Source organism: Grampus griseus (genome assembly GCF_964374135.1).
Source record: "Grampus griseus genome assembly, chromosome: 12".
Lineage (NCBI taxonomy): Eukaryota > Metazoa > Chordata > Mammalia > Artiodactyla > Delphinidae > Grampus > Grampus griseus.
The window spans coordinates 3405495-3432016 of record NC_139006.1 but is presented as its reverse complement, the minus strand read 5'-3'; the positions used below and the strand labels follow the sequence as shown (position 1 = coordinate 3432016).

Genomic DNA, 26522 nt, shown 5'->3' with positions numbered 1-26522 from the left:
TGTGCTCCCTAAATGCCGAGGAAGAGTATATAAAGCTGGATGTTAAGATACAGATTCTGTGATGACTCAGAGCAGAAACTGTGGGGAAATATGATAAGATCAGTCACTGACGGATGTCTAGATATGCTTTGTCACTACGAATGATATCGCTTCAAACTTGGAGGAAGTGACCAAAGACTGGATGGCCCCGTAGATGGAGGACATCTTAGCATACCCATCAGGCTCCCAGCAGCCAACAAAAGTCCCACCCCAAGTTTATATTTATTATTAAAAGAGCTGTCAGGACTCCCCAGGTGGCACGGTGGTTAAGAATCCGCCTGCCAGTGCAGGGGACACGGGTTCGAGCCCAGGTCCGGGAAGATCCCACATGCCACCGAGCAACTAAGCCCATGTGCCACAACTACTGAACCCACGAGCCACAACTACTGAGGCCACAAGCCACAACTACTGAGCCCATGTGCCACAACTACTGAAGCCCACGCACCTAGAGCCTGCACTCTGCAATGAGAGAAGCCACCGCAATGAGAAGCCCGCGCACCACAACGAAGAGTAGCCCCGCTTGCCGCAACTAGAGAAAGCCCGTGCACAGCAACAAAGACCAAAGGCAGCCATAAATTAATTAATTAATTAATTTTTTAAAAAAAAACTGTTTATAGAGTGTAGGCAGGTTTGAGGCAGGTGGCCACCAGCTTTATCACTCCTAGGCCTGAAGGGGTAGGGAAGGGACCAGTCTCACCAAAGCTTGGTGACAGCTGGGGTCTTGGAGGTGGGGCTGTCCGTACAGGGGACCCAGCTGCGGCCCAAATCATGGTGCAGAAGGGAGGGTAAGAGATGCCCCCCTCTTCCTACCCCTCAGTGTGGTATTTGTGTCTCCCATTGGCCCAAATCCGCTGGAGCCAGAAGGGAAGAAGATCCTGGGTGGTGCTGTTCTGTTTTTTTTTTTTTTTCATGTTTTAATTTTAATTTTATTGGAGTCTAGTCGATTTACAATGTTGTGTTAGTTTCAAGTGTACAGCAAAGTGATTCCATTACACATATGCATATATTCATTCTTTTTCAGATTCTTTTCTCATGTAGGTGATCACAGAGTATTGAGTAGAGTTCCCTGTGCTCTACAGTAGGTCCTTGTTGGTTATCTGTCTTATCTATAGTAGTGTGTGTGTTCATCCCAAGCTCCTGGTTTGTCCCTCACCCCACCACGTCTCCCCTTTGGTAACCGTAAGGTTGTTTTCGATATCTGGAAGTCTGTTTCTGTTTTTTAAATAAGTTCATTTGTATCATTTTTTAAAATTAGGTTCCACAGGGCTTCCCTGGTGGCGCAGTGGTTGAGAGTCCGCCTGCCGATGCAGGGGACACGGGTTCTTGCCCCGGTGCGGGAAGATCCCACATGCCGTGGAGCGGCTGGGCCTGTGAGCCATGGCCACTGAGCCTGCGTGTCCGGAGCCTGTGCTCCGCAACGGGAGAGGCCATAGCAGTGAGAGGCCCGCGTACTGCAAAAAAAAAAAAAAAAAAATTAGGTTCCACATATGAGTGATATCATATGATGTTTGTCTTTCTCTGTCTGACTTACTTCACATAGTATGATCATCTCTGGGTCCTTCCATGTTGCTGCAAATGGCATGATTTCTTTCTTCTTTATGGTTGAGTCGTATTCCATGGTATGTATGTAGGTGGGGCTGAAGTCACCTAGAAGTCAGCCTCAGCCCCCTAGGGCACAAAATAGAGCAAAGAAGGGCAGGAAATGGATGGAGCGTGGGGTGCAAATGGAGAATCTTCATCATGAATTTTAGAGGCTTGTCCTGACTAGAGGCGATTTGATGAGAACACAGCAGTAACTGTCATGAGTGGTGCTGGGAACGTTTTACTATGGAAATCATCCCATGTAGCACTGATCCAGTTAGCACCAGTGGTGTGCTGGGAGATGTCTAACAACCGGCTCTCCAGGGGGAAAGGGCCCTGATGTGTAGCATTGGCCAATTTCTTTGGTGTAAATACTCTCACCGTAACGAATTTCAAGCTACCGATGTGATATCACTGAACACAGAGTCGGGAAGAGGGGTCCAGTAGCACTCCATTATATAGAATTTCCTCGATGCAGATAAGTGAACACAATCTCGAGAGCATAGATCACGGTAACTAGTGGTAAAATCATTAGGGAGTCGTGAGTTGTGAGTACTGATTACCCTTGTTTTCTAACGCGGATTATTCCATTATAGGTTTATATAACTTCTATTTGAATAACCGCCATGTTTCACAACAGCTTGCAGCATTCCTGCAGATTTAACAGTCAGCACACCACTGGTTTATGACGGCCACCCTGAAGTGTTTTGTTTTGTTTTGTTTTTTTGCAGTACGCGGGCCTCTCACTGTTGCGGAGCACAGGCTCCGGACGCGCAGGCTCAGCGGCCATGGCTCACGGGCCCAGCCGCTCCGCGGCATGTGGGATCTTCCCGGACCGGGGCACGAACCCGCGTCCCCTGCATCGGCAGGCGGACTCTCAACCGCTGCGCCACCAGGGAAGCCCCAGCCTGAAGTTTTAAAGTGGGCGATAGGATTGGGGATTTTTAGGAACAAACGTCTGAAAGCAGAACATTGGTATTTATCTTATGAGTGAACAACTCTTGTGCCAAAGTTTGCCATCGAAGGAGTGAGGAGAGCCCATTGCCTGAGACCAGATCAGGGAAAAAAAAAAAAAAAAGCAATAACACAGCTCGAAGCAAAAACAATGCTTGGGAAACCCCAGTGTTCTCTGAGCTCTGGACTTGGCTTCAAACATTTGATGAGTTTCTGTTAAAGGAATTTTCATGAACACCCAATATCAAAGGCAAATTGGAGGCAGCAAAAGGTAACGGCCAAAAGGAGACAGTGTTTGCTAAGCTAAACAGGTGGTGAAAGGAGACAGTCAATTGGAAAAGCATTTGACTGCCGTCGTTTGCACGCAGGTCCGAGAGAGGTGAGGGGCGTCTGTTCCAGCTGAACTGGCTGTGACCACTGCTCTCACTCCATTAGGGTGCAAGGACTTTATACCCAGAGGAGCGCGCTGGGTTTCAGTGGCCACACACACAACTGCAAATAAGAGCATTTTCACCGGCACGCACGCCCGTGCGCGCACACAAGCACAAACACACCACTTCTTTTAGGAAATTGCGGTGATGACCTTTAGAGCATTTTTCGCATCCTTAGAACCTGTCTGTGCCGTCTCACTCCCTGGGGCCTCTCAGGGTCCTGGTCTGAGGAAGGCACTGTGCCCGCCCCGGACCTCAGCTGTCCCCAGCTCAGGAACGCTGGTGGGACGGGGTGATGGCATTCACAGGGCTCCTCATGGTGGTTCCTGGCTTCTGTCTCCCTTCACAGGGAGACAAAAGCGAGCTCACACTACTAAGAACAAAACACAGAACGAATGTGTTCAGTATTTTTGCTGCAGGGCCCTTTTCATTAGTCTTCCCTCCCATGTTTTGTTTTTTTAACATCTTTATTGGAGTATAATTGCTTTACGATGGTGTGTTAGTTTCTGCTGTATAACGAAGTGAATCAGCTATACGTATACATATATCCCCATATCCCCTCCCTCTTGCGTCTCCCAAGGTGGCGTATTAAAGCTGCATTTATGAAAGAAAACTCTGCGTTTGTTAAATTACACGTCCCTCGGGGCCTCCCTGAGTGTGATATGCACGCTTGTAACAAGAGATGCTATTTGTTGAGATTCATGAACGGACATGTTTGGTTTTTTTTTTTTTGTAGCATCATGTATTTATTTTAATGCGCCTTTGGAAAAAGGAGTTTGATTTTTATTTGCGGTAGTCACATATAGCTTCTTCTTGAAATAAATTGGCTAAAGCAAAAAAAGAAAAGAAGAGGCAGTTCATTTAAAGAAGAATATTAAATAAATGATATGACAGAGAATGTATGAATATGTCAGCGATTTGAGGTGGGGCCTGGGGAAATCCAAGTGGATACCTCACATGGATTCAGCCTCCAGTGAGCATCTGATCAACCCCTGATACCAGGGTGGCCACTGGAGGAGATGATTAGACCAGTAAGAGCACCTACGATTATCTTAGTTGTATACGGACCCCGATCCCGGACAGATGTTTGTTTTCTCTAAGTGCTTGGAAACACCGGAAGCCTTCAGCCTCTTTTCTCTGCCATATTAGCTTCACAGGACTTGTCAGGTTACTGGGTGGATATGGATATAAATTTATGGGTCTTATTATAATGGAAGGGTCAACATGAGTGTACTGTGCCTTCATATGCGGCATGTATATAAAGGATGCAGAGTGCACTCATTTTATTGGCGGCAGAAGCTGGTTTGCGTGCGTAGCAGGAGGCCTTCCCGCTGCAGTGCCCGGAGCATTGTCAGTGGAGAGTGTGCAGTGGGTGTTGATTGCGTTGCTTGCTTGTCATGACTTTGCTTCCTGCGACCCCATGTAGGGCGCCAGGCCAGGGATGGGCTGTTTGAGTGACTGCTGGCCTCCTAACTTTGTCCTAGCCGGCCAGCTTAGAAAGCACATAGCAGAGACTCCAAAGCAAGGTGGGACATTTAGAGACAGACGTGTGTCACAAAGAGATTCCTCTGACCTCCCTCTTCATCCATTTGATCCTTTGTGGGGTGTCCATAGACACAGGGTACAACTGAGTCCTTTTATCTGGGCTACCCCGAGATGGGCAAACCTTTCACGCTCTGATTTGGGCAAACCTCTGCTGCACGCTTCACATCGTCTAACCTGGTGGATAAGCAGCTACTGATGGCCGCTCTGGGGTGCCGGTGGTAGATCCCCAAGGACATAGGAAATTTAAAATATCCACTCCACGGGAGAGAAAGGCTAGCACCCAAAGTGTGCATCTTTGTTGAAGTTCTCTAAGGAAAGAATGAGGGAAGATTCCAGCAATGAAGCGTCCAGTCTGACCTAGAAAACCAACTGGCTTCCTGGGTAGGTGTCTGATAACTTAGTCGTCACCTTAGGACAAGAATATACATACTCAGTGCTAAGAGGGGTCCTGTAAACCAGTGGCTCTCAGCCAGGGATGGTTTGACCCCCTGAAGAAGACATTTGGCAATGTCTGGAGATATTTTTGTTGTTACAACTGCGGAAGGAGGCTACTGGAATCTAGCGAGTAGATGCAGGTAAATGTCCTTCAGCACACAGAACACCCCCGTTCCCCGAAGCAAAATAGTGTCTGTCCCAAAATATCAAGAGAGCCGAGGTTGAAAACCCGGATGTCAATGAATGAAGGGACGTGGGAGGGGATTCTGATGAGCTGCCTTGAAGCACGCCTGCTGAGTCTGTGTCAAGGGCCACTACTCAGATTCACTCCTGGTTTCCATCTGGGACTGTCTTCAGATCCCAGGTCCTCTGGTCTTGCAGTTTCTACCCCGGCCTCACTGGGCTCATCGCGGCTTCTGCAACATGGGTCTGTATTCGGATCTCTGCAAATTCATCAACTTATAGTAGCCCCCATTCATTAGCTCAAGGTACTGTGAGTCAGAAGTGTCAGTGGGCCCAACCGAATTCTCAGCAAAGGTCTCACAGGCCTGGGTGTCAGCCAGGCTGATACTGTCTGGAGGCTCTGGGGATGGTTCCTCTTTCAAGACCATAATTCACTGGTCGGCTGAACTCAGTTCTGCTGGCCGTGGTTTGGGGACCCTGTTTCCCTGCTGGCTGTCAGTCAGGGGCTGCGATCAGGCCCTAAGGGCCTCATGGCCCCTCCATGTTCAAAGCCAGCAACAGCAGGCCAAGTCTCATACCCAGAATCTCTGTGATGTTATCCCCAGTTAGTTACCGCCAGCTGGAGAAAAGTCTGCTTTTAAAGGGCTGGCGTGATGAGATTAGGCCTCTCTATGTTCAGGTCAGCTGATTTAGGACTTTTAATTCCCAACTGCAAAAAGCCCTTAATGGCAAGGTTAGGTTTGAAGTAACCAGGGACAGGAATTGTGGGTGGCATCTTTAGAATTCTACCTACCACAGGGCCTTTGCAATGGGCTTTCCCTGCTGGAAATGGGTCAACCCCCCCCCCCCACCCTATTGTCCACATGGTTCTTCCACAACGTCTCCCAGTCTCTGCTTGAATGGCCCTCTTCAGAGCGGCCTTCCCCAGCCATCCTACTAAAAATCGCACTTTCTCTACCCCACCCCCATATTCTCTCCCCAGCTTTATTTCCCCTCATAACCTTTGCCAGTATCTGACATGCTGTCTATTTTGCTTCTGTTCTGGTCTATCATCTGTCTCTCCCAACTGGGATGTGAGCTCTCCAAACAAAGAAAGTGGGCTCAGTGGTTGTTCCAAGCCAGGAACAGCATTTAGCGCATGGGACGCGTTCAAACAGTGCTTGCCGAATGAGTAAACATCACAGTGGGTTAAAAAAAGGAAAAATCCAAAATTTCATATGGAAGCTTTGGATTTTAGTTCGATGTTGGCAACAGTACTCGTCCGCTAGAGCTGCCATAAAAGGTGCCACGGACTGGGTGGCTTAAGTCACAGGTGTGTTGCCTCTCGGTTCTGGAGGCTGGAGGTCCACATCAAGGTAAGGGCAGGCCTGGGTCCTTCTAAGGGGTCTGAGGGAGCATCTGTCCCAGGCCTCTCTCCTTGGGTCATAGATGGCCGTCTCCATCTTCACATGGTATTCTCCCTGGATTGTGCCTGTTATAAGTTTCCCCTTTTGGAAGGCACCAGTCATAGTGCATTATGGTTCATCCTGGTATCATTAACTGGATCACCTCTGTATAAGCCCTGTCTCCCTGTAAGGTCACATTCAGTGGTACTGGGGGTTACAGTTCAACATACAAATTTGGAGGGAAGTACAGTTCAACCCATAATAGCAACTAATTATGCTTTTCCTTTTTTACCTACTCTGGGGGTCCGATTCAGCCCCCTCAGCAGACTCAAGACTTACAGGGCCAGAGACCAAGTGGTATCCAGCCCTCTCCCACACCCCCTTCTTAAGACACACAGATGCTCACGCGTTCCAGGAGCCCTCTCAGCGGCTTCTAGAAGCTCAGTGGCTTTGAGAAGCTTCTAGAGAGTGTATTTCACATGGTGATTATAGCTGACCCCGAGATGGATGGCTTGGAAGATGGAAATTAGGCTTCCTGTGTTCAGAATTTGTACTGAACATTGATTTTCCTTAAGGAATATTTAATCATCCCTGTATTACACCTGAGTCAGGCACATTTCTGAAAAGAGGAGGAATTTTTTTAACCATTAAAAAACTGAATAGTAGCGTCAATTAGATACAAATGAACTTATTGACAAAACAGAAACAGACTCACAGACTTAGAGAAGGAACGTATGGTTACCGGGGGGAAGGGTGGTGGGGAGGGATAGTTAGGGAGTTTGGGATTGACAGGTACACACTGCTATATTTAAAACGGATAACCAGCAAGGACCTACTGTATAGCACAGGGAACTCTGCTCAATACTCTGTAATAACCTAATTGGGAAAAGAATTTGAAAAAGAATAGATACATGTATATGTATAACTGAATCTCTTTGTTGTACACCTGAAACTAACACAACATTGTTAATCAACTCTACTCCAATATAAAATAAAAAGTTGAAAAAAAATTTTTAAATAAATAAACATGTGGTATAGGTGGCATGAGCTGGTACAGCCAGACAGGACGAGAAGCACCACCAGGGCTGGTCCACACCTGAGTCCTGTGTTGCTGCATCCCAGCATCCAGCACAGTACCTGCTGGGAAAAGTCAGTCCTCAATATTAACATGGTAGATGAAAAATGACAGTGTCGGCGTTCTTAGGCGTGGTCTCTGGGAATCTGAAATCATCTTCCCAACCAGCAACAGCAGACCCACACGCTGGGGACCACTGAACTAAGGCCACCCCCTAGGAACAGACAATGAAAAAGAGCAGAGGTCATAGAGCTCATCACAGTAGATGCAGGACCAGAAGCTAGGTCTCCTGCATCTGGTCCAGTGCCTTTCCCTCCACACTGGATGCTGAGAAAGGGCTGCTCTCCCATCACCACTGACCAACTTGCACTGGCTCTTTCCCTAGAAGCCAGGCATCCTCAAGGTTTATCCTCTAATACCACTGTGGGTTTTTTTTTTTAATTTATTTTTTTAACATCTTTATTGGAGTACAATTACTTTACATTGTTGTGTTAGTTGCTGCTGCATAACAAAGTGAATCAGCTATACATATACATATATCCCCATATCCCCTCCTTCTTGCACCTCCCTCCCACCCTCCCTATCCCACCCCTCTAGGTGGTCACAGAGCACCCAGCTGATCTCCCTGCGCTATGCGGCTGCTTCCCACTAGCTATCTATCTTACGTTTGGTAGTGTATATATGTCCATGCCACTCTCTCACTTCGTCCAAGCTTACCCTTCCCCCTCCACCTGTCCTCAAGTCCATTCTCTGCGTCTGCATTTGTATTCCTGTCCTGCCCCCAGGTTCTTCAGAACCACTTCTTTTTTTTTAGATTCTATATATATATGTGTAATCATATGGTATTGGTTTTTCTCTTTCTGACTTGCTTCACTCTGTATGACAGACTCTAGGTCCATCCAACTCATTACAAATAACTCAATTTCATTTCTTTTTATGGCGGAATAATATTCCATTGTATATATGTGCCACATCTTCTTTATCCATTCATCTGTTGATGGACACTTAGGATGCTTCCATGTCCTGGCTATTGTAAACAGTGCTGCAGTGAACATTGTGGTACATGTATCTTTTTTAATTATGGTTTTCTCAGGGTATATGCCCAGTAGTGGGGTTGCTGGGTCATATGGTAGTTCTATTTTTAGTTTTTTAAGGAACCTCCATACTGTTCTCCATAGTGGCTGTATCAATTTACATTCCCACCAACAGTGCAAGAGGGTTCCCTTTTCTCCACACCCTCTCCAGCATTTATTGTTGGTAGATTTTTTGATGATGGCCATTCTGACTGGTGTGAGATGATACCTCATTGTAGTTTTGATTTGGATTTCTCTGATGATTAATGATGTTGAGCATCCTTTCATGTGTTTGTTGGCAATCTGTATGTCTTCTTTGGAGAAATGTCTATTTAGGTCTTCGGCCCATTTTTGGATTGGGTTGTTTGATTTTTTGATATTGAGCTGCATGAGCTGCTTGTATATTTTGGAGATTAATCCTTTGTCAGTTGCTTAGTTTGCAAATATTTTCTCCCATTCTGAGGGTTGTCTTTTTGTCTTGTTTATGGTTTCCTTTACTATGCAAAAGCTTTGAAGTTTCATTAGGTCCCATTTGTTTATTTTTGTTTTTATTTCTCTAGGAGGTGGGTCAAAAAGGATTTTGCTGTGATTTAGGTCATAGAGTGTTCTGCCTATGTTTTCCTCTAAGAGTTTGATAGTGTCTGGCCTTACATTTAGGCCTTTAATCCATTTTGAGTTTATTTTTGTGTATGGTGTGAGGGAGTGTTCTAATTTCATTCTTTTACATGTAGTTGTCCTGTTTTCCCAGCACCACTTATTGAAGAGGCTGTCTTTTCTCCATTATATATTCTTGCCTCCTTAATCAAAGATAAGGGGACCGTATGTGTGTGGGTTTATCTCTGGGCTTTCTATCCTTTTCCATTGATCTATGTTTCTGTTTTTGTGCAAGTACCATACTGTCTTGATTATTGTAGCTTTGTAGTATAGTCTGACGTCAGGGAGCCTGATTCCTCCAGCTCTGTTTTTCTTTCTCAAGATTGCTTTGGCTATTCAGTGTCTTTTGTGTTTCCATACAAATTGTGAACTTTTTTGTTCTAGTTCTGTGAAAAATGCCAGTGGTAGTTTGATAGGGATTGCATTGAATCTGTAGATTGCTTTGGGTAGTAGAGTCATTTTCACAATGTTGATTCTTCCAACCCAAGAACATGGTATATTTCTCCATCTGTTTGTATCGTCTTTAATTTCTTTCATCAGTGTCTTAGAGTTTTCTGCATACAGGTCTTTTTGTCTCCTTAGGTATGTTTATTCCTAGGTATTTTATTCTTTTTGTTGCAATGGCAAATAAGAGTGTTTCATTAATTTCTCTTTCAGATTTTTCATTGTTAGTGTATAGGAATGCAAGATATTTCTGTGCATTAATTTTGTATCCTGCTACTTTACCAAATTCATTGATTAGCTCTAGTAGTTTTCTGGTAGCATCTTTAGGATTCTCTATGTATAGTATCATGTCATCTGCAAACAGTGACAGCTTTACTTCTTCTTTTCCAATTTGGATTCCTTTTATTTCCTTTTCTTCTCTGATTGCTGTGGCTAAAACTTCCAAAACTATGTTGAATAAGAGTGCTGGGAGTGGGCAACCTTGTCTTGTTCCTGATGTTAGTGGAAATGGTTTCAGTTTTTCACCAGTGAGAATGATGTTGGCTGTGGGTTTGTCATACATGGCCTTTATTATGTTGAGGTAAGTTCCCTCTGTGCCTACTTTCTGGAGACTTTTTATCATAAATGGGTGCTGAATTTTGTCAAAAGGTTTTTCTGCATCTATTGAGATTATCATATGGTTTTTATCCTTCAATTTGTTAATATGGTGTATCACATTGATTGATTTGTGTATATTGAAGAATCCTTGCATTCCTGGGATAAACCCCACTTGATCATGGTGTATGATCCTTTTAATGTGCTGTTGGATTCTGTTTGCTAGTATTTTGTTGAGGATTTTTGCATCTATGTTCATCAGTGATATTGGCCTGTAGTATTCTTTCCTTGTGACAGCTTTGTCTGGTTTTGGTATCAGGGTGATGGTGGCCTCATAGAATGTGTTTGGGAGTGTTCCTCCCTCTGATATATTTTGGAAGAGTTTGAGAAGGGTAGGTGTTAGCTCTTCTCTAAATGTTTGATAAAATTCGCCTGTGACTCCATCTGGTCCTGGACTTTTGTTTGTTGGAAGATTTTAAATCACAGTTTCAATTTCAGAGCTTGTGATTGGTCTGTTTATATTTTCTATTTCTTCCTGTTTCGGTCTTGGAAGGTTGTGCTTTTCTAAGAATGTGTCCATTTCTTCCCGGTTGTCCATTTTATTGGCAGTATAGTTGCTTGTAGTAATCTCTCATGATGCTTTGTATTTCTGCAGTGTCAGTTGTTACTTCTCCTTTTTCATTTCTAATTCTGTTGATTTGAGTCTTCCTTTTTTTCTTGATGAGTCTGGCTTATGGTTTATCTATTTTTTTTATCTTCTCAAAGAGCTAACTTTTAGTTTTATTGATCTGTGCTATCATTTCCGTCATTTATTTCTGATCTGATCTTTATGATTTCTTTCCTTCTGCTGACTTTGGGGGGTTTTGTTCTTCTTTCTCTAATTGCCTTAGGTGTAAGGTTAGGTTGATTATTTGAGATTTTTCTTGTTTCTTGAGGTAGAATTGTACTGCTATAAACTTCCCTCTTAGAACCGCTTTTGCTGCATCCCATAGATTTTGGGTCATTGTGTTTTCATTGTCATTTGTTTCTAGGTATTTTTTGATTTCCTCTTTGATTTCTTCAGTGATCTCTTGGTTTTTTAGTAGCGTATTGTTTAGCCTACACGTGTTTGTATTTTTTACAGTTTTTTCCCTGTAATTGATATCTAGTCTTATAGCATTGTGGTCAGAAAAGATACTTGATACGATTTCAACTTTCTTAAATTTACTGAGGCTTGATTTGTGACCCAAGATATAATCTATCCTGGAGAATGTTCCATGGTCCCTTGAGAAGAAAGTGTATTCTGTTGTTTTTGGATGGAATGTCCTATAAATATCAATGAAGCGCATCTTGTTTAATGTGCCATTTAAAGCTTGTGTTTCCTTACTTATTTTCATTTTGGTTGATCTGTCCATTGGTAAAAGTGGGGTGTTAAAGTCCCCCACTATTATTGTGTTACTGTTGATTTCCCCTTTTATGGCTGTTAGCATTTGCCTTATGTATTGAGATGCTTCTATGTTGGGTGCATAAATATTTACAATTGTTATATCTTCTTCTTGGATTGATCCCTTGATCATTATGTAGTGTCCTTCTTTATCTCTTGTAATAGTCTTTATTTGAAAGTCTATTTTGTCTGATATGAGAATTGCTATTCCAGCTTTCTTTGGATTTCCATTTGCATGGAATGTTTTTTTCCATCCCCTCACTTTCAGTCTGTATGTGTCCCTAGGTCTGAAGTGGGTCTCTTGTAGACAGCATATATATGGGTCTTGTTTTTGTATCCATTTAGCCAGTCTATGTCTTTTGGTTGGAGCATTTAATCCATTTACATTTAAGGTAATTATCGATATGTATGTTTCTGTTACCAGTTTCTTAATTGTTTTGGGTTTGTTATTATAAGTCTTTTCCATCTCTTGTGTTTCCTGCAAGGAGAAGTTCCTTTAGCATTTGTGGTAAAGCTGGTTTGGTGATGCTGAATTCTCTTAGCTTTTGCTTGTCTGTAAAGGTTTTAATTTCTCCGTCGAATCTGAATGAGATCCTTGCTGGGTAATCTTGGTTGTAGATTTTTCCCTTTCATCATGTTAAATATGTCCTGCCACTCCCTTCTGGCTTGCAGAGTTTCTGCTGAAAGATCAGCTGTTAACCTTATGGGGATTCCGTTGTATGTTATTTGTTGCTTTTCCCTTGTTGCTTTTAATATTTTTTTCTTTGTATTTAATTTTTGACAGTTTGACTAATATGTTTCTTGGCGTGTTTTTCCTTGGATTTATCCTGTATGGGACTCTCTGCACTTCCTGGACTTGACTGACTATTTCCTTTCCCATATTAGGGAAGTTTTCAATTATAATCTCTTCAAATATTTTCTCAGTCCCTTTCTTTTTCTCTTCTTCTGGGATCCCTATAATTCGAATGTTGGTGCATTTAATGTTGCCCCAGAGGTCTCTGAGACTGTCCTCAATTCTTTTCATTATTTTTGCTTTATTCTGCTCTGCGGTAGTTATTTCCACTATTTTATCTTCCAGGTCACTTATCCATTCTTCTGCCTCAGTTATTCTGCTATTTATTCCTTCTAGAGAATTTTAAATTTCATTTATTGTGTTGTTCATCATTGTTTGTTTGCTCTTTAGTTCTGCTAGGTCCTTGTTAAACATTTCTTATATTTTCTCCATTCTATTTCCAAGATTCTGGATCATCTTTACTATCATTACTCTGAATTCTTTTTCAGGTAGACTGCCTATTTCCTCTTCATTTGTTTGGTCTGGTGGGTTTTTACCTTGCTCCTTCATCTGCTGTGTGTTTCTCTGTCTTGTCATTTTGCTTAATTTACTATGTTTGGGGTCTCCTTTTTGCAGGCTTATTTGTAGGCAGGTTTGTAGTTCCCATTGTTTTTGGTGTCTGCCCCCAGTGGGTAAGGTTGGTTCAGTGGGTTGTGTAGGCTTCCTGGTGGGGTGGACTGGTGCCTGTGTTCTGGTGGATGAGGCTGGATCTTGTCCTTCTGGTGGGCAGGACCGTGTCTGGTGGTGTGTTTGGGGGTGTCTGTGAACTTGTTATGATTTTAGGCAGCCTCTCTGCTAATGGGTGGGGTTGTGTTCCTGTCTTGCTAGTTGTTTGGCATGGGGTGTCCACTACTAGAGCTTGCTGGTCGTTGAGTGGATCTGGGTCTTAGCGTTGAGATGGAGATCTCTGGGAGAGCTCTTGCTGATTGATATTACGTGAGGCCAGGAGGTCTCTGGTGGACCAACGTCCTGAACTCAGCTCTCCCACCTCAGAGGCTCAGGCCTGACACCCGGCTGGAACACCAAGACTCTGTCAGCCACACAGCCAGGTACATGGGGATTTTCTTGCCTTTGGGGAAGTCTGAGGTCTTTTGCCAGCATTCACTAGGAATTCTGTAGGAGTTGCTCCACATGTACATATGCTTTTGATGTATTTGTGGTGAGGAAGGTGATCTCCACCATCTTGAATGTCCTCCCCACTGTGTTTAAACACTGACTCTCATTGCAAAACTTCTGGTCCTAGAACCCAACTTCCTGCAACAGCTAATTCCTTGAAGTAGATAGGAATATCCATTGACCTCATCAGAGAAAACACCTAATTAAGAGGATTGGCCTTTTGAAACTTGTGCCTTGCCCCCATCTCAGAGGCTCATCACCCTACCCCACTCAGAGATGAAACCCGGCCCTGCACCAGTCAACAAGAATCCTCCTGTTTGCTTGAACTATGAAGTGTTAAGAACAATTTGTAGCTTCAGTGAAACCTCCAGTCTTGAGCAAAGTCCAAATGCAGAAAAACCCAATTTCAAGCAAAGTCACATTTCAGGAGGCAGTTGCTGTGGGCGGTCGGGGTGGAAGGTGTCCCTGCATTAGGACAGAGGGGGGCTTTCGCCTGCTAATGTGTGTTTAATTGTTGTCCCTCAAGCATAGCCTGGTCTTCTCCTGGCCAAGGTGGCAAGTATGATTCAGCAAAATCATTTAGCAAGTCACTTTAAAGTAAGACTTGGAAGAAGTTTCTAGAGAAAAAATGCTGTTGCTACTCTGGGGTGGCAGCGGGGAAGGCAGGTGATGCTAATTTGGGTACCCTGGGCTTGAAAGGCGGAGATGTGTTTTATCACCGCCTCCCATCTTTGCTAGGCAATGTCTAGCCCATTAACAATTCACAAGGATTTATTTTCTCCACCCTGTGAGGTTAGCAGGGCAGGGCTGTGTGTGTGTGTGTGTGTGTGTGTGTGTGTGTGTGTGTGTGTGTGTGTTTGTGTGTAATTTTTTAAGCTTTTACTTTGATAAGATAACTTGCATGGAATTTAAGGAGTCAAATAGTTCTGCAGAGTTTGTTGGTAAAAACTGTATATAACATTCTCAAAGTGACAAAATTACAGCGATAGAGAACAGATCAGAGTCTGTTGGCACTGAGTGGTAGGCAGGCTTGACTATTAAGTAACATTAGGGAGTGTCTTTATGGTGATGGAATTCTTCTGTGTTCTGACTGTGGTGACGGTTACTGCAGTCTGCACATGTGATGTGATTTTATAGAACTATACACGCCCCCCCCAAAAAAGTGCACGTGACAGACATAGAGGACAGACTTGTGGTTGCCAAAGGGGTGGGGCGGGGGTGAGGGAATGATGGAGGGGGAGGTTGGGATTAGCAGACGTAAGCTTTTTTTTTTTTTTTTTTTTGCGGTACGCGGGCCTCTCACTGTTGTGGCCTCTCCCGTTGCGGAGCACAGGCTCCGGACGCACAGGCTCAGCGGCCATGACTCAGGGGCCCAGCCGCTCCGCGGCATGTGGGATCTTCCCGGACCGGGGCACGAACCCGCGTCCCCTGCATAGGCAGGCGGACTCTCAACCACTGCGCAACCAGGGAAGCCCATAAGCTTTTATATATAGGATGGATAAACAAGACAAGGTCCTATTCACCAGCCTGTGATAAAACATCATGGAAAAGAATATGAATGTATTCCATATTCATAATGGAAAAGAATGTATATTACACACGTATATACAAAGCATAACAGAATCACTTTGCTATGCAGCAGAAATTAACATTGTAAATCAACTATACTTCAATAAAATAAATTTTTTTAAAAAATGCACGTGAAAACAGGTGAAATCTAAACAAGGTCTGAACATGAGTTCACAGCCTGGTAGCAATGCCAGTTTCCTGGTTTTGACAAGGTATGATGATATAAGAGAGCATTACAGGGGCAGCTTGGGTATATGAGAACTCTATATTTTGTACAACTTCATGTTAATCTCAAACTATCAAAGTAGTTCAAAATTAAAAGTTATTTTTAAAGAAATGCTGCAGTAGTCTGTTCCCTTCCACTGCCTTTCTCCTGGTACAGAGGCAAAATTCTTACTTTGGTATTTATGTCCATATCACTAAATACATAGTAAGTAAGGCTGATACCTCTTCATTGTTGTTTTTTTTTAGTTTTAGGCACTGTCTATAAATTTCCCACTATGAAAAATAAGGATCTTTCTCTCTTTTCTCCCCGACTCCTTCCTGTGTCTCCATCCCTGCAAAATAATAATCATATCTTGTCTAGATTAATAATCAGTGTTTAAAATATTACAAGTACGTATGCTAATCACAGTAAAAGTAAGTATTAAATGATGATGACTTTTCCTTTTCTGCATACTGATTTTTTATCATCAGAATTAAAAACTAATTTGGTTTCATTCTTTTTCTTCATTTTCTGTTTATTTTGTTCTGATTTATCCCCAGACTCTTTACTGATTATCTAAATCTCCTCTTAGAACATTCATTCACATCAAATTTATCAGGAAAATTCCAGTTTCCTGAAGACGTGTTGCCAGAATTTCTCCATGCTGGCGCTCAGCTGTTATCCAGGACCTCTATTCACCATGAACCTCCTGTTCATCTCTGTCATGCATTGGATCTTCATTTCCTGGGTCTCATGATTTCTTTCTATATTTACCCCCTTGTTTGATGGAGCACATCTTCAAGTAGTTTTCTGAGCAAGGATGTAGGAAATAAATTTTTGGAGAACTTGCGTATCTGGAAACATTTTCTTCATCATTAGGCTGGATATCAAATGCTAGGTTGGAAATCATTTCCCCTCCGGTTTTTGAAGATATTTTTCATCGCCTTCTGGTTCCCAGAGTGCGTGTTGTGAATCTTGAATCCATTCTGATCCCTGATTCTTTCTTCAGTCTGGAGGATTGCAGAATTCACCTCTCTGTCCCCAGTTCCCTAAGCTGGATCAGTCCTGTGCCTTGGGGTGGGTCCATGTGTTCATCACCCAGGAGGCCCTGCCAATCTGGACACTCACATCCTTTCACTGGGGGAAATTTCTTGAATGACATCATTGGTGATTCCTACTCTCCCTTTGTGTGTTTTTTATATTGTTCAGATGTTGAACCTCAAAGTAATCCTCTTCCATTTCCTTGGGGTTTTTTCTGCTTCCTAGGACAAATGTCCTCAACTCTATCCATCAACCATTCCACTGATTTTCCATTTCTTCTATAATATCTTTAATTTCCAAGGGCTCATGTTTCCCTTTCTGGGTTTTTTAAATAGCAATCTGTTTTTGTTTCATGATTGCAGTATCTTCTCTGATGGCTCTGTGAATGTGAATGATTGTGGATTTTGTTAATTGTGGCCTTTCCTGCATAGGCTCTATTTTCTACAGATTTCTTTCTTCTTCTTTTTTTTTTTGCCTGTTTTGTTCCCTATGTCATGTAGAAACTCTATCAGTGTCCTAAGATTCTTGATTCTTGTTTGCTCATATTAAAAAAAAAAAAAAAATGAAGGACTAAAAACCATTAGAAGCTTTGAGCCCGTAGATGGGCCTTGGTGACTACAAACTTCCCTGAAAAGTAACCTGGCTGGCTGGTCGGACCAGTAACCAGGGTCAGGACCGAATGGTCTAGAATCTGGTATTTTCCTTAGAAGGTGAAGGTCCAGCTTTGGGGACAAAGGCCTAGGAATCTCAACGTTCAGTGTGCGTGATGTCACGCAGTGACTCTGTGTTTGTCATGGTATCAAATCTTCATGGCCCCCCAGGCCCGACATGGCGTCTGGCAGTCACCCTGTTACAGGGAAAGGGAAGCGTGTTTGCACCTGGCCGCTTCATAAACATACTTTTAGCTAATCCTCCTTATTTTAGCCCTCCTGGACTCCAACTTTTAGTGGTCCCACCAGTTCCTGAGATGGGGGGATTCCGTGGTATAAATTCTGCTCGTTCTTAGCTTTTCTCGCGGACGGCTCACGACTTAGTTTGAAAGTTCAGCTGACCCTTTTACCCGCTTGTACATCAGCTTCCTGGTCCCCAGATCGTTTACGTTTGCTGCACCTTTCTCCCCATCATCACGGGTCTTAAATAGTCCCCTCGACTCTCCTTTAAGTGGGATTTGGGAAAAGAGGATAGGCAGGTATATGTGTTCGATCCGATCTTTTTCTCACCAGTTTATTGATGAGAAAACTGAGGTTCAGACAGGCTAAGAGACATAGCTAAAACAACAGTTCTAAGAGGACTGCTTTGCCTTTTTAAAAAGTCCCTGGCTGGGGCTTCCCTGGTGGCGCAGTGGTTGAGAGTCCGCCTGCCGATGCAGGGGGCACGGGTTCGTGCCCCGGTCCGGGAGGATCCCACATGCCGCGGAGCGGCTGGGCCCGTGAGCCATGGCCGCTGAGCCTGCGCGTCCGGAGCCTGTGCTCCGCAACGGGAGAGGCCACAACAGTGAGAGGCCCGCGTACCGCAAAAAAATAAATAAATAAAAAGTCCCTGGCTGAGCTTGTTCCCAGAGGAGACCCAGCAAGTCATGTGAAGCGGGTTGGGGACCTGCCTGCACTGATAAAACCATAACTAACATTTATTAAGTGCATGTTGTATACTCGACAGCGTTCCGATCTCTTTACATGTGTTAATACACTTCATCATCACAACAGCTTTATACTGGGGGTTACCATTATCATGTCCATTTACAGGGGAGGAAAGTGAGGCCCAGAGAGGTTATTATTTGCCCAAAGTCACACAGCTACAAAGTGGAGAAAGCAGTGTGTGCACCGCCACCAGGGTTTCTGAACCTGGGCATTTGGGGCCCTTTGGGCTGGGGAAGTCTGTGCTGGGGAAGGGAGGGCTGTTCTGTGAATCGGGTGCCAGCACTCTCCCCACGGTTGAGACAACCTAAAATGTCTCCAGACGTCACCACGTGTCCCCGCAGGACACAGTCGCCCCTGACTGAGAATAACTGGCCTGGGCAGGCTGGCTTTTCTCCTGACCCCTCCGCTGAGCTACTTCTTGGTTTGGGGACTGCCTGAGGCCGCTTTCCCTCACCCTCAGTCCCGAACAGCAAGTCCCGTGATTCCTGGGTCTGTGGGTAGATCCCTCTCTCACTCCAGTCGCCAATTCCCCGGCATCCTCCGCCTCTGAGGCCCCTCGTCCGACTGTGCCTCCGGATATGTAAAAAGCAGAAAAATGAAAAAGAAAGCAACGCGCGCAGCTTAGCGGAGGCGGGGCGCATTTGGAAAGGCCGAGGCAGTAATCTCTTAGCTCTTTCTTGCTCTCTTCGTCCCCGCAGAGCCAAGGTGAAGAAGGGGGTGAACATCTTGAGCACGCGGACCAGCGAGCCTCGCCAGTGGGACATCAAGCCGGAACTGGGCAACGGCGGCAAGCACGCCACCGCCGCCCTGGTGTGCCAGCGCCTGGCGCCCAGCGCGCGCAACAGGTAAGTGCGGGGACCCCTCCCTCCGCGTCGTTGACCTGGGGTCCCATGACCCGGTCTCCGCCTAAGATCCCTGCCTTAGACTCACAGTAACCACTGCTTAGCGGAGCTGTTACACCTTGGCTTGGAAACCTGGAGACGCTTACATCACCTGCTGTAGCTTCTGGCATCTCTGGCAGCAAGGGCAGGGCGCTGATTCTGCGGGTCTGTTGTTTGGGTTTGGGAGCAGAAATTAGTTTGCACGGTCTATTGTGCTTTGCGGAGGCTTATTCATTCTCCTCACCTGCACTCTTGTCCTCGAGGCTGTGTCATCTCCCGTTGCCCTGCCTTTGCCCTTGCTTATCAGAGGCTGCTTTCTTACAGAGTGTTTGTCCTTTGCTCAAAGGGTGTGATTTATACTAAGAAATACATATTTGGTCTTCATCCCTGTTCCTGGCATAGAGCTCTGAAAACCGTTGCAATTTCGCAGAATGAGAGCGTAAAGCTGTCTTCTGTTTACGTTAGTAAGGTTACTTTTGGAAAGCCTCCTAGGTCACCTTAAGATGCGGGTTGCAGGGTACCAACCATGTGATTGGAGGAGGGTTGGACCTTTCAGTCCCACCCCTGGCCTCCGTGTTCGAGAGGGAGACTGGAGATGGAGTTCAATAGCCAATGGCCAATGAGTTAATCAACGGTGCCCATTTAATGAAGCCTCCGTAAGAACTCGAAAATACTGGCTTTGGAGAGCTTCCGCGTTGGTGATGGCGTGGAGATTTGGGGAGAGTGATGCCTGGAGAGGGCATGGCAGCGCCGCCCGCTTTCACCGTGCCTTACCCCGTGCATCTCTGTCACCGGCTGTTCCTGAGTTATACCCTTTCATAATAACCAGTAACCTGATGAGTCAAATGTTTCTCTGAGTTCTGTGAGCCGCTCCAGCAAATTAATGGAACCCGAGGAGGGGGTCATGGTAGCCTCTAATCGTTAGCCCGAGGGTCAGAAGCACACGGGACAACCTGGACTTGCGATTGGCATCTGAAGGTGGGGACAGTCTCGTGGGACTGAGCCCTTGACCTGTGGGATCGGACACGATCTCCAGGTAGGTAGTGTCAGAACTGAGGTGAAGTGTAGGACACCCAGCTGGTGTCAGAGTATTACTTGGTGGTGGTAGAAAAAGGACACACGTCAGAATTGGTGTCAGATTCATAAAGGATTAGACTCAGTCTTCAGTCAGGAGGACCTTAAAGACAGGAGGTGACAGTCTGTGGCAGTGATGCATAGGGGTGGTATGTGACGGTCTAGACAAACATTCTGGAAGATTACTTAACATAATTGCTTTCTGTGTATAAAAGCAACACATACTCGTTTTAGAATATTTGTGAAAACAACTATATGAGGACAAAACTTAAACAATATATCAATATCCCTTCTACCGAAGGATAACCCACTGCTAACGTTGATTCATTTTCTTCCCCTGTTTAATGCATAGATAACATCTGCCTATAGTAAACGTGTAGTAGGTTCACTTATTTTACAAATTTGCTATCATAATATATGTCCAGATTCTTAAGATAATTTCACTTATATTGATAACATCTTTCTTTGCATTAACTATTCCTCAGAAGTATGTTAAGATTCCATCACATAGACTTAACATTCCATAAATCACCATATCCCTAGTTCGAGCTATTTAATTTGTTTCCAAGTTTTATTTTCATAGATAATGCAGCAGCGAACGAGCTTTCACATGAATTTTGTCCACTTCTCTTTTTGCTTGAGGTGGCTTCTTAGAATCAAAAAGTTAGATCGTTTTTTAGGGCTCTTGATACAGTGTGTCAGTGTATTTTCCTGAAGGGATGAGTGCTCAAGGAAGAAACATCCACTTCCATTACTGGATGTATTTTCTTAAGTGAACTCTTCAAACCTGCCCAGAAAAACTCTACAAATGCTCCACTGCATTTAGAAACGCCCAGTTCTTTCAGGACTTCCCTTGTGGCGCAGTGGTTAAGAACCCGCCTGCCAATGCAGGGGACATGGGTTCGAGCCCTGGTCGGGAAGGTCCCACATGCCGCGGAGCAACTAAGCCCGTGTGCCACAACTACTGAGCCTGCGCTCTAGAGCCCGCGAGCCACAACTACTGAGCCCTCGTGCCACAGCTACTGAAGCCTACACGCCTAGAGCCCGTGCTCCGCCACAAGAGAAGCCACTGCAATGAGAAGCCTGCCCACAGCAATGAAGACCCAACACAGCCAAAACTAAATAAATAAATAAATTTATAGAAACACCCAGTTCATTTATCTGTAAGACCCTTTCCTCAGTCCTGCCTTCCGTGTGTAGCCAGCAAACACATGTGGTGTCCTGAACAGCTTCCTGGATCAAACACCAACCTTCAGTATCATGACGCCAAGAAGGATTGTTAGTACATCTGAGGGGTGAGTGTTGGGCGTTTCACCATGTGAAAACGTGGCTAGAAAGAAATGCATGCATGGGTCCCTTGCTCTAAGCACGAGATCAGAGGTCAAATTAAATCTCCTGAATCAAATGCACATAAAATCTAATTAACCCACAAGATTAGCGTTGATCATGCAAGTTAAAGGGAATGTGTTCATTAACAGGCAATGGATTTGTGTGTGTAAATAGTTCTTTATGTCACAGTCAGAAGGAGTCTCAAAGCGAGGGAGATAAGCTTTGCTGTGTGGGAGCAGGTTCTGAAGAGTCCTGGTGGCAACCTGTGTGTTCTGATCTTCTGGGAATTTGACGTTGGGACCAGGTGTGTTTGCGGAGATCGTAAACATCATGCGTGATTTTCCGCTGTCAGCCGTGCTGGATGTCACGGTAGCGGGAACTGTGGTTTAAAATCAGCGTTTCCTTCCTTCTGAATTCTAGAGGTTTTTTTACTGCTTTGAGTTAGACTGGCCACAAGCCGGGTGGTTGTGAGGGCCTGGAATTCCCTGCGTCCTCCCGGGTTTCTTTACATGATGTCTTAGAAGGTAATGGTTGCCTTTGCGGAAGAGCCGCTATGTCAGGACTGGGGTCGGGGCTGTGCTGAAGCCATCCAGTGCCAGCTTGTGAGAGCTGATTGGATTGCTCGAATCTCCTCCCCAGTCTCTCATGCGGTGACCAGCAGTATTTACACCATGGCAATTGGCAAACATCACAAACCAGGACTTCTGGCCATTGTCGGAAGGCCTGTTTACCAGCACACAACGGAGGGATGTCCCCGCTCACTCACTTCCTCAGCTGGACTTTCAGAAAACATTGCTTGGTTCACGTAAGTCTGAGGTGCTATGCTCCGTGCCAGGTCAATACCCACTGAGTCATGTCCAGACCCTGTCTTCAAGGAAACTAAAGTCTGTGGAGCACGTAGGAACAGACTGACCGCAGCTCAAATGAGGGCTTTCGATGACATGGAAGGTGCAAACTTCACAGGGATGTGAGGGCTTACTTCCCTCTGCCTGGAGAGAGCAGGCCAAGAGTATTTGTTATCTAGTGTTTTGTAAGAAAACACCCCCAAGCTGAGACGTTTATTTATTTATTTAAAGAGCATCATTTTAAAAAATATTTATTTATTTATTTTCGCTGCGCCGGGTCTTAGTTGCAGCCTGTGGGATCTTTGTGGCAGCATGTGAGCTCTCAGTTACGGCATGCGGGATCTAGCTCCCCGAACAGAGATCAAACCCACCCAGGAGCGTGGAGTCAGACCCACTGGACCATCAGGGAAGTCCCCAAAACTTAGACATTTAAAACAACACGTTTGGGCTTCCCTGGTGGCGCAGTAGTTGGGAGTCTGCCTGCCGATGCAGGGGACACGGGTTCGTGCCCCAGTCCGGGAAGATCCCACATGCCGCGGAGCTGCTGGGCCCGTAAGCCATGACCACTGAGCCTGCGCGTCCGGAGCCTGTGCTCCACAACGGGAGGGGCCACAACAGTGAGAGGCCCGCGTACTGCAAAAAAAAAAAAACCAACACGTTTATTGTCTCATAGTTTCAGCGGGTCAGAGATCCAGGCACATCTTATCTGGGTCCTCTTCTTGAGGGTATCTCACTAGGCTTCAATCAGGGTGTCAGCCAAGCTCAGTGGTTTCTCACCTGAAGGCTCAACTCGGGAAGGAACCACTCGCAAGCTCACGAGCTTGTTGGCTCAACCCAACTTGAGATTCTCAGAAACATAAGGGCCCCTGCTTCCTTCCCTGGCGAAACAGCCTCTTCTGTGTACAGTTGGGAGGGAGAAGACCATCCTTCAAGGCAGCTGTTTCATGGAGCATCTTCCCCCTGTAGCCCAGCACCTCTGAAAGATCTTGTGCACTCTGGTCCTGGAGCCACGTCTGTACACCCTCAGATCCAGGAAGAGACATGGCACCTGGGCCATACACACACCCAACTGTGCTGCATTTAGCTTCCACCCCGCTAGAGTAATGTTTCAGCAGTCTGAGCATCTCGGCAACCACACAGAATCGACTCACAACCTACTAGATTGTGCTTCACCCTTCTGGGTTGTGAGGCCAAGGGAGCAATTAATATCCTGTCCGAACCCCATGACTTTAAGTGAATCAAGCACCAAGCAGATGCCTCTGTGGCAGCAGGCAAAGAAGATGAAAGGTGTGGATGGCGTGTTTGAGCACAGGAACACATTTTGTGGTCCTCTGAGCATACGTTCCTTGGGAAGCATCTTCTCCTTGCTCTTTTCTCTCCCTTCCACCTTCTGAATCTTTTTCAAACCTGGGATCTGGGCTAGTCTGAGTACCTGGGGATCAAGAATTTCATAAAGCCTGGGAAGTGAGCCCAACATTGAGGGAGGGCACAGCCTACCCAGGGCTCCCCTCGACCCCAGGCTTGCACCTTTATCTAATCCACGCTTTCGCCCTAAGCTTTCCCTGGGTCTTACTCTCCCAAGTTCATTCCTTTAGGAGAAACGCCAAAAATTAGGGTTTTCTTTAAACTATGGGCATTCTTTTTTTTAATTTTTATTTTAGTTACTTATTTTTTTTGAAGTATAGTTGATTTACAATGTTGTGTTAATTTCTTCTGTACAGCAAAGGGATTCAGTCATATATATATACGTTCTTTTTCATATTCTTTTCCATTATCGTTTTTCACAGGTTATTAAATATAGTTCCCAGTGTTGTATAGTAGGACCTTGTTGTCTATCCATTCTCTGTAGAATAGCTTACATCTGCTAGCCTCAACCTCCCAATCCACCCGTCTCCCACCCCCCCTCCCCCTTGGCAACCACAAGTCTGTTCTCTCTGTCTGTGAATCTGTTTCTGTTTCACAGATAAGTTCATTGTGTCGTATTTTAGGGTCCACATACAAGTAGTATCATATGGTATTTGTCTTTCTCTGTCTGACTTACTTCACTTAGTATGATAACCTCTAGGTCCATCCGTGTTGCTGCAGATGGCATTATTTCATTCTTTTTAACGGCTGAGTAGTATTCCATTGTATATATGTACCACATCTCCTTTATCCATTCATCTGTCGATGGGCATTTAGGTTGCTTCCATGTCTCAGCTCTTGTGAATAGTGCTGCTATGAACACACGGGTGCATGTATCTTTTTGAATTACAGTTTTGTCAGGGCATATGCCCAGGAGTGGGATTGCTGGATCATATGGTAGCTCTATTTTTAGTTTTCTGAGGAACCTCCATACTGTTCTCCATAGTGGCTGCACCAACTTACATTCTCACCAACAGCGTAGAGGGTTCCCTTTTCTCCACACCCTCTCCAGTGTTTGTTATTTGTAGACTTTTTGGTGATGGCCATTCTAACAGGTGTGAGGTGGGACCTCATTGTGGTTTTGATCTGCATTTCTCTGATGATTAGTGATGTTGAGCATCTTTTCATGTGCCTGTTGATGGGCATTCTTGGAAGTTAACAGGGAACTCCATGCTGGTGATGCAGCCTCCAGGGTTCTGAGCAGGACTCGCTCCCCACTGAGGGTCACTGCGTACCACCTGCAGGCCTCCCGACCTGGCCATGCACACCTGTGCTGTTATCTCCTGAACGCCTGTATTTAAATGGGTTCACTTGTGCATTTTAAAAGTTCCATATTAGGTTTTATTTTTAAAACATTAGCATTCGGGGGGACTAGATCTCTCTGGGGAAGCAAACACAGTATCTCAAATACAGAAACGTAAATAACAGTAATATTCTGTATGTTTCACAGTGCTTGACAACATACAAAATAATACTCTGTATTTCGTAGTTCCTGGCAGTTTACAAAATGCTTTGTGTATATTATTTCAGTAACTCTTCTCCATGGTTTCCTGAACTGAGAGTCACACTGTTGGGCAGATAAAGAAAAGAAATGAAGACATTCCGAGGCAGAAAGCATCCACTTGAATATTTGTGCAAATGCTTTTTTTTTTTTTTACAATGTTTTCTTCTAAAATAAACTTCATGTCTGTAAATACATAGGAAAAGCTTATATTCACTGCATGAATTAAAGGCGAGTGTAAACAAATACAATTTAAATGAACAACTACTATTGATGGCTAGCTGGCTGGTGTTACCAGCAGAAGGCTCTGCACTTGACCTTGGGGTTAGAAAGGGATTAGCAAATACCCAGGAGGTGTTAAAAATACACTAGCCCCAAACGGAGACTTTCTTTTTTTTTCCTCCTTATTTTTTCTTCCTTATCTTTTTATTAACCTTATTTTCTTCAATGCCCCATGTCACCTTTATAATCATAAAAAATGTATTAAAAAACACATTTTAAACCCCATTCCATACCTTATGTAGCTATTACCATTATTATACATATAAATACTTTTATATAGGGGTCAGCCTGTGATAGATCCCCTTTCGTAACTTAACGTTGCCAAAGCCCTTTGCCTGCCCCAAGCTTAGTTTGTTCATTAGCTGCCTAACAACTTATTAAGTAAAAAAACCTTAATTTATTTTAAAAGCCCCCTGGTGTAGGGCATCTCGGCGGTCCGTTCCTAACACTTTCGTGTACATAAATCAGCGGTGCACATTTCCATGGCTATATGGTCCCTCCCCAACCCCCCTTCCTGGGGGACTGCAGGGGTCTTGATGCTGCAGGTGAGATTTGCAGATCTACGTTACAGGTGTGTGTGGTCAGCTGCAGGCTGAGAGGCTGCCCACACAGCAGGGCTCAAGCAGGGCATCCTCACAGGAATCGGACCATTTCACCGGGGGCTGCAGACACAAAGGAGCCAGACAGCTAGCCCTGCATGCCGGGTGAGGTAGGTGGAGAGCAGGACAGACTGCACCCACTTAGGGGGGTCGCTGGAACCTTCCCAGGTGAGGACACAGGCCCCGTGTTGCCCGATCTCTGGATTTTTTAAATCACAGTGTAGATCAACCAAAAGGAATATTGTTCAGGAAAACAGTCCATCAGTGAATGAATTGTGCAAAAGTGGCCGGTTTGAACCGGTTGCACATTCCACTTCGGGTAAAACTGTGCCTGTTTTCTTTAGGGGGTTAATTGCCTGTGTCTTCAAGGCATCAGATTGGCAGCAAAATA

General features: G+C 44.9%; 1 protein-coding gene across 1 annotated transcript in view; it reads left to right on the top strand.

Annotated features, from left to right (window-relative positions):
• TMEM132C (transmembrane protein 132C) overlaps positions 1-26522 on the top strand; it is a gene marked incomplete at its 5' end in the record, with an annotated part of 372803 nt that overhangs the window by 230781 nt on the left and 115500 nt on the right. Inside the window, one exon of the mRNA XM_082667952.1 lies at positions 18915-19061. Within this exon, the coding sequence (XP_082524078.1) occupies positions 18915-19061 (147 nt within the window). The remainder of the gene's footprint in view (positions 1-18914; positions 19062-26522) is intronic.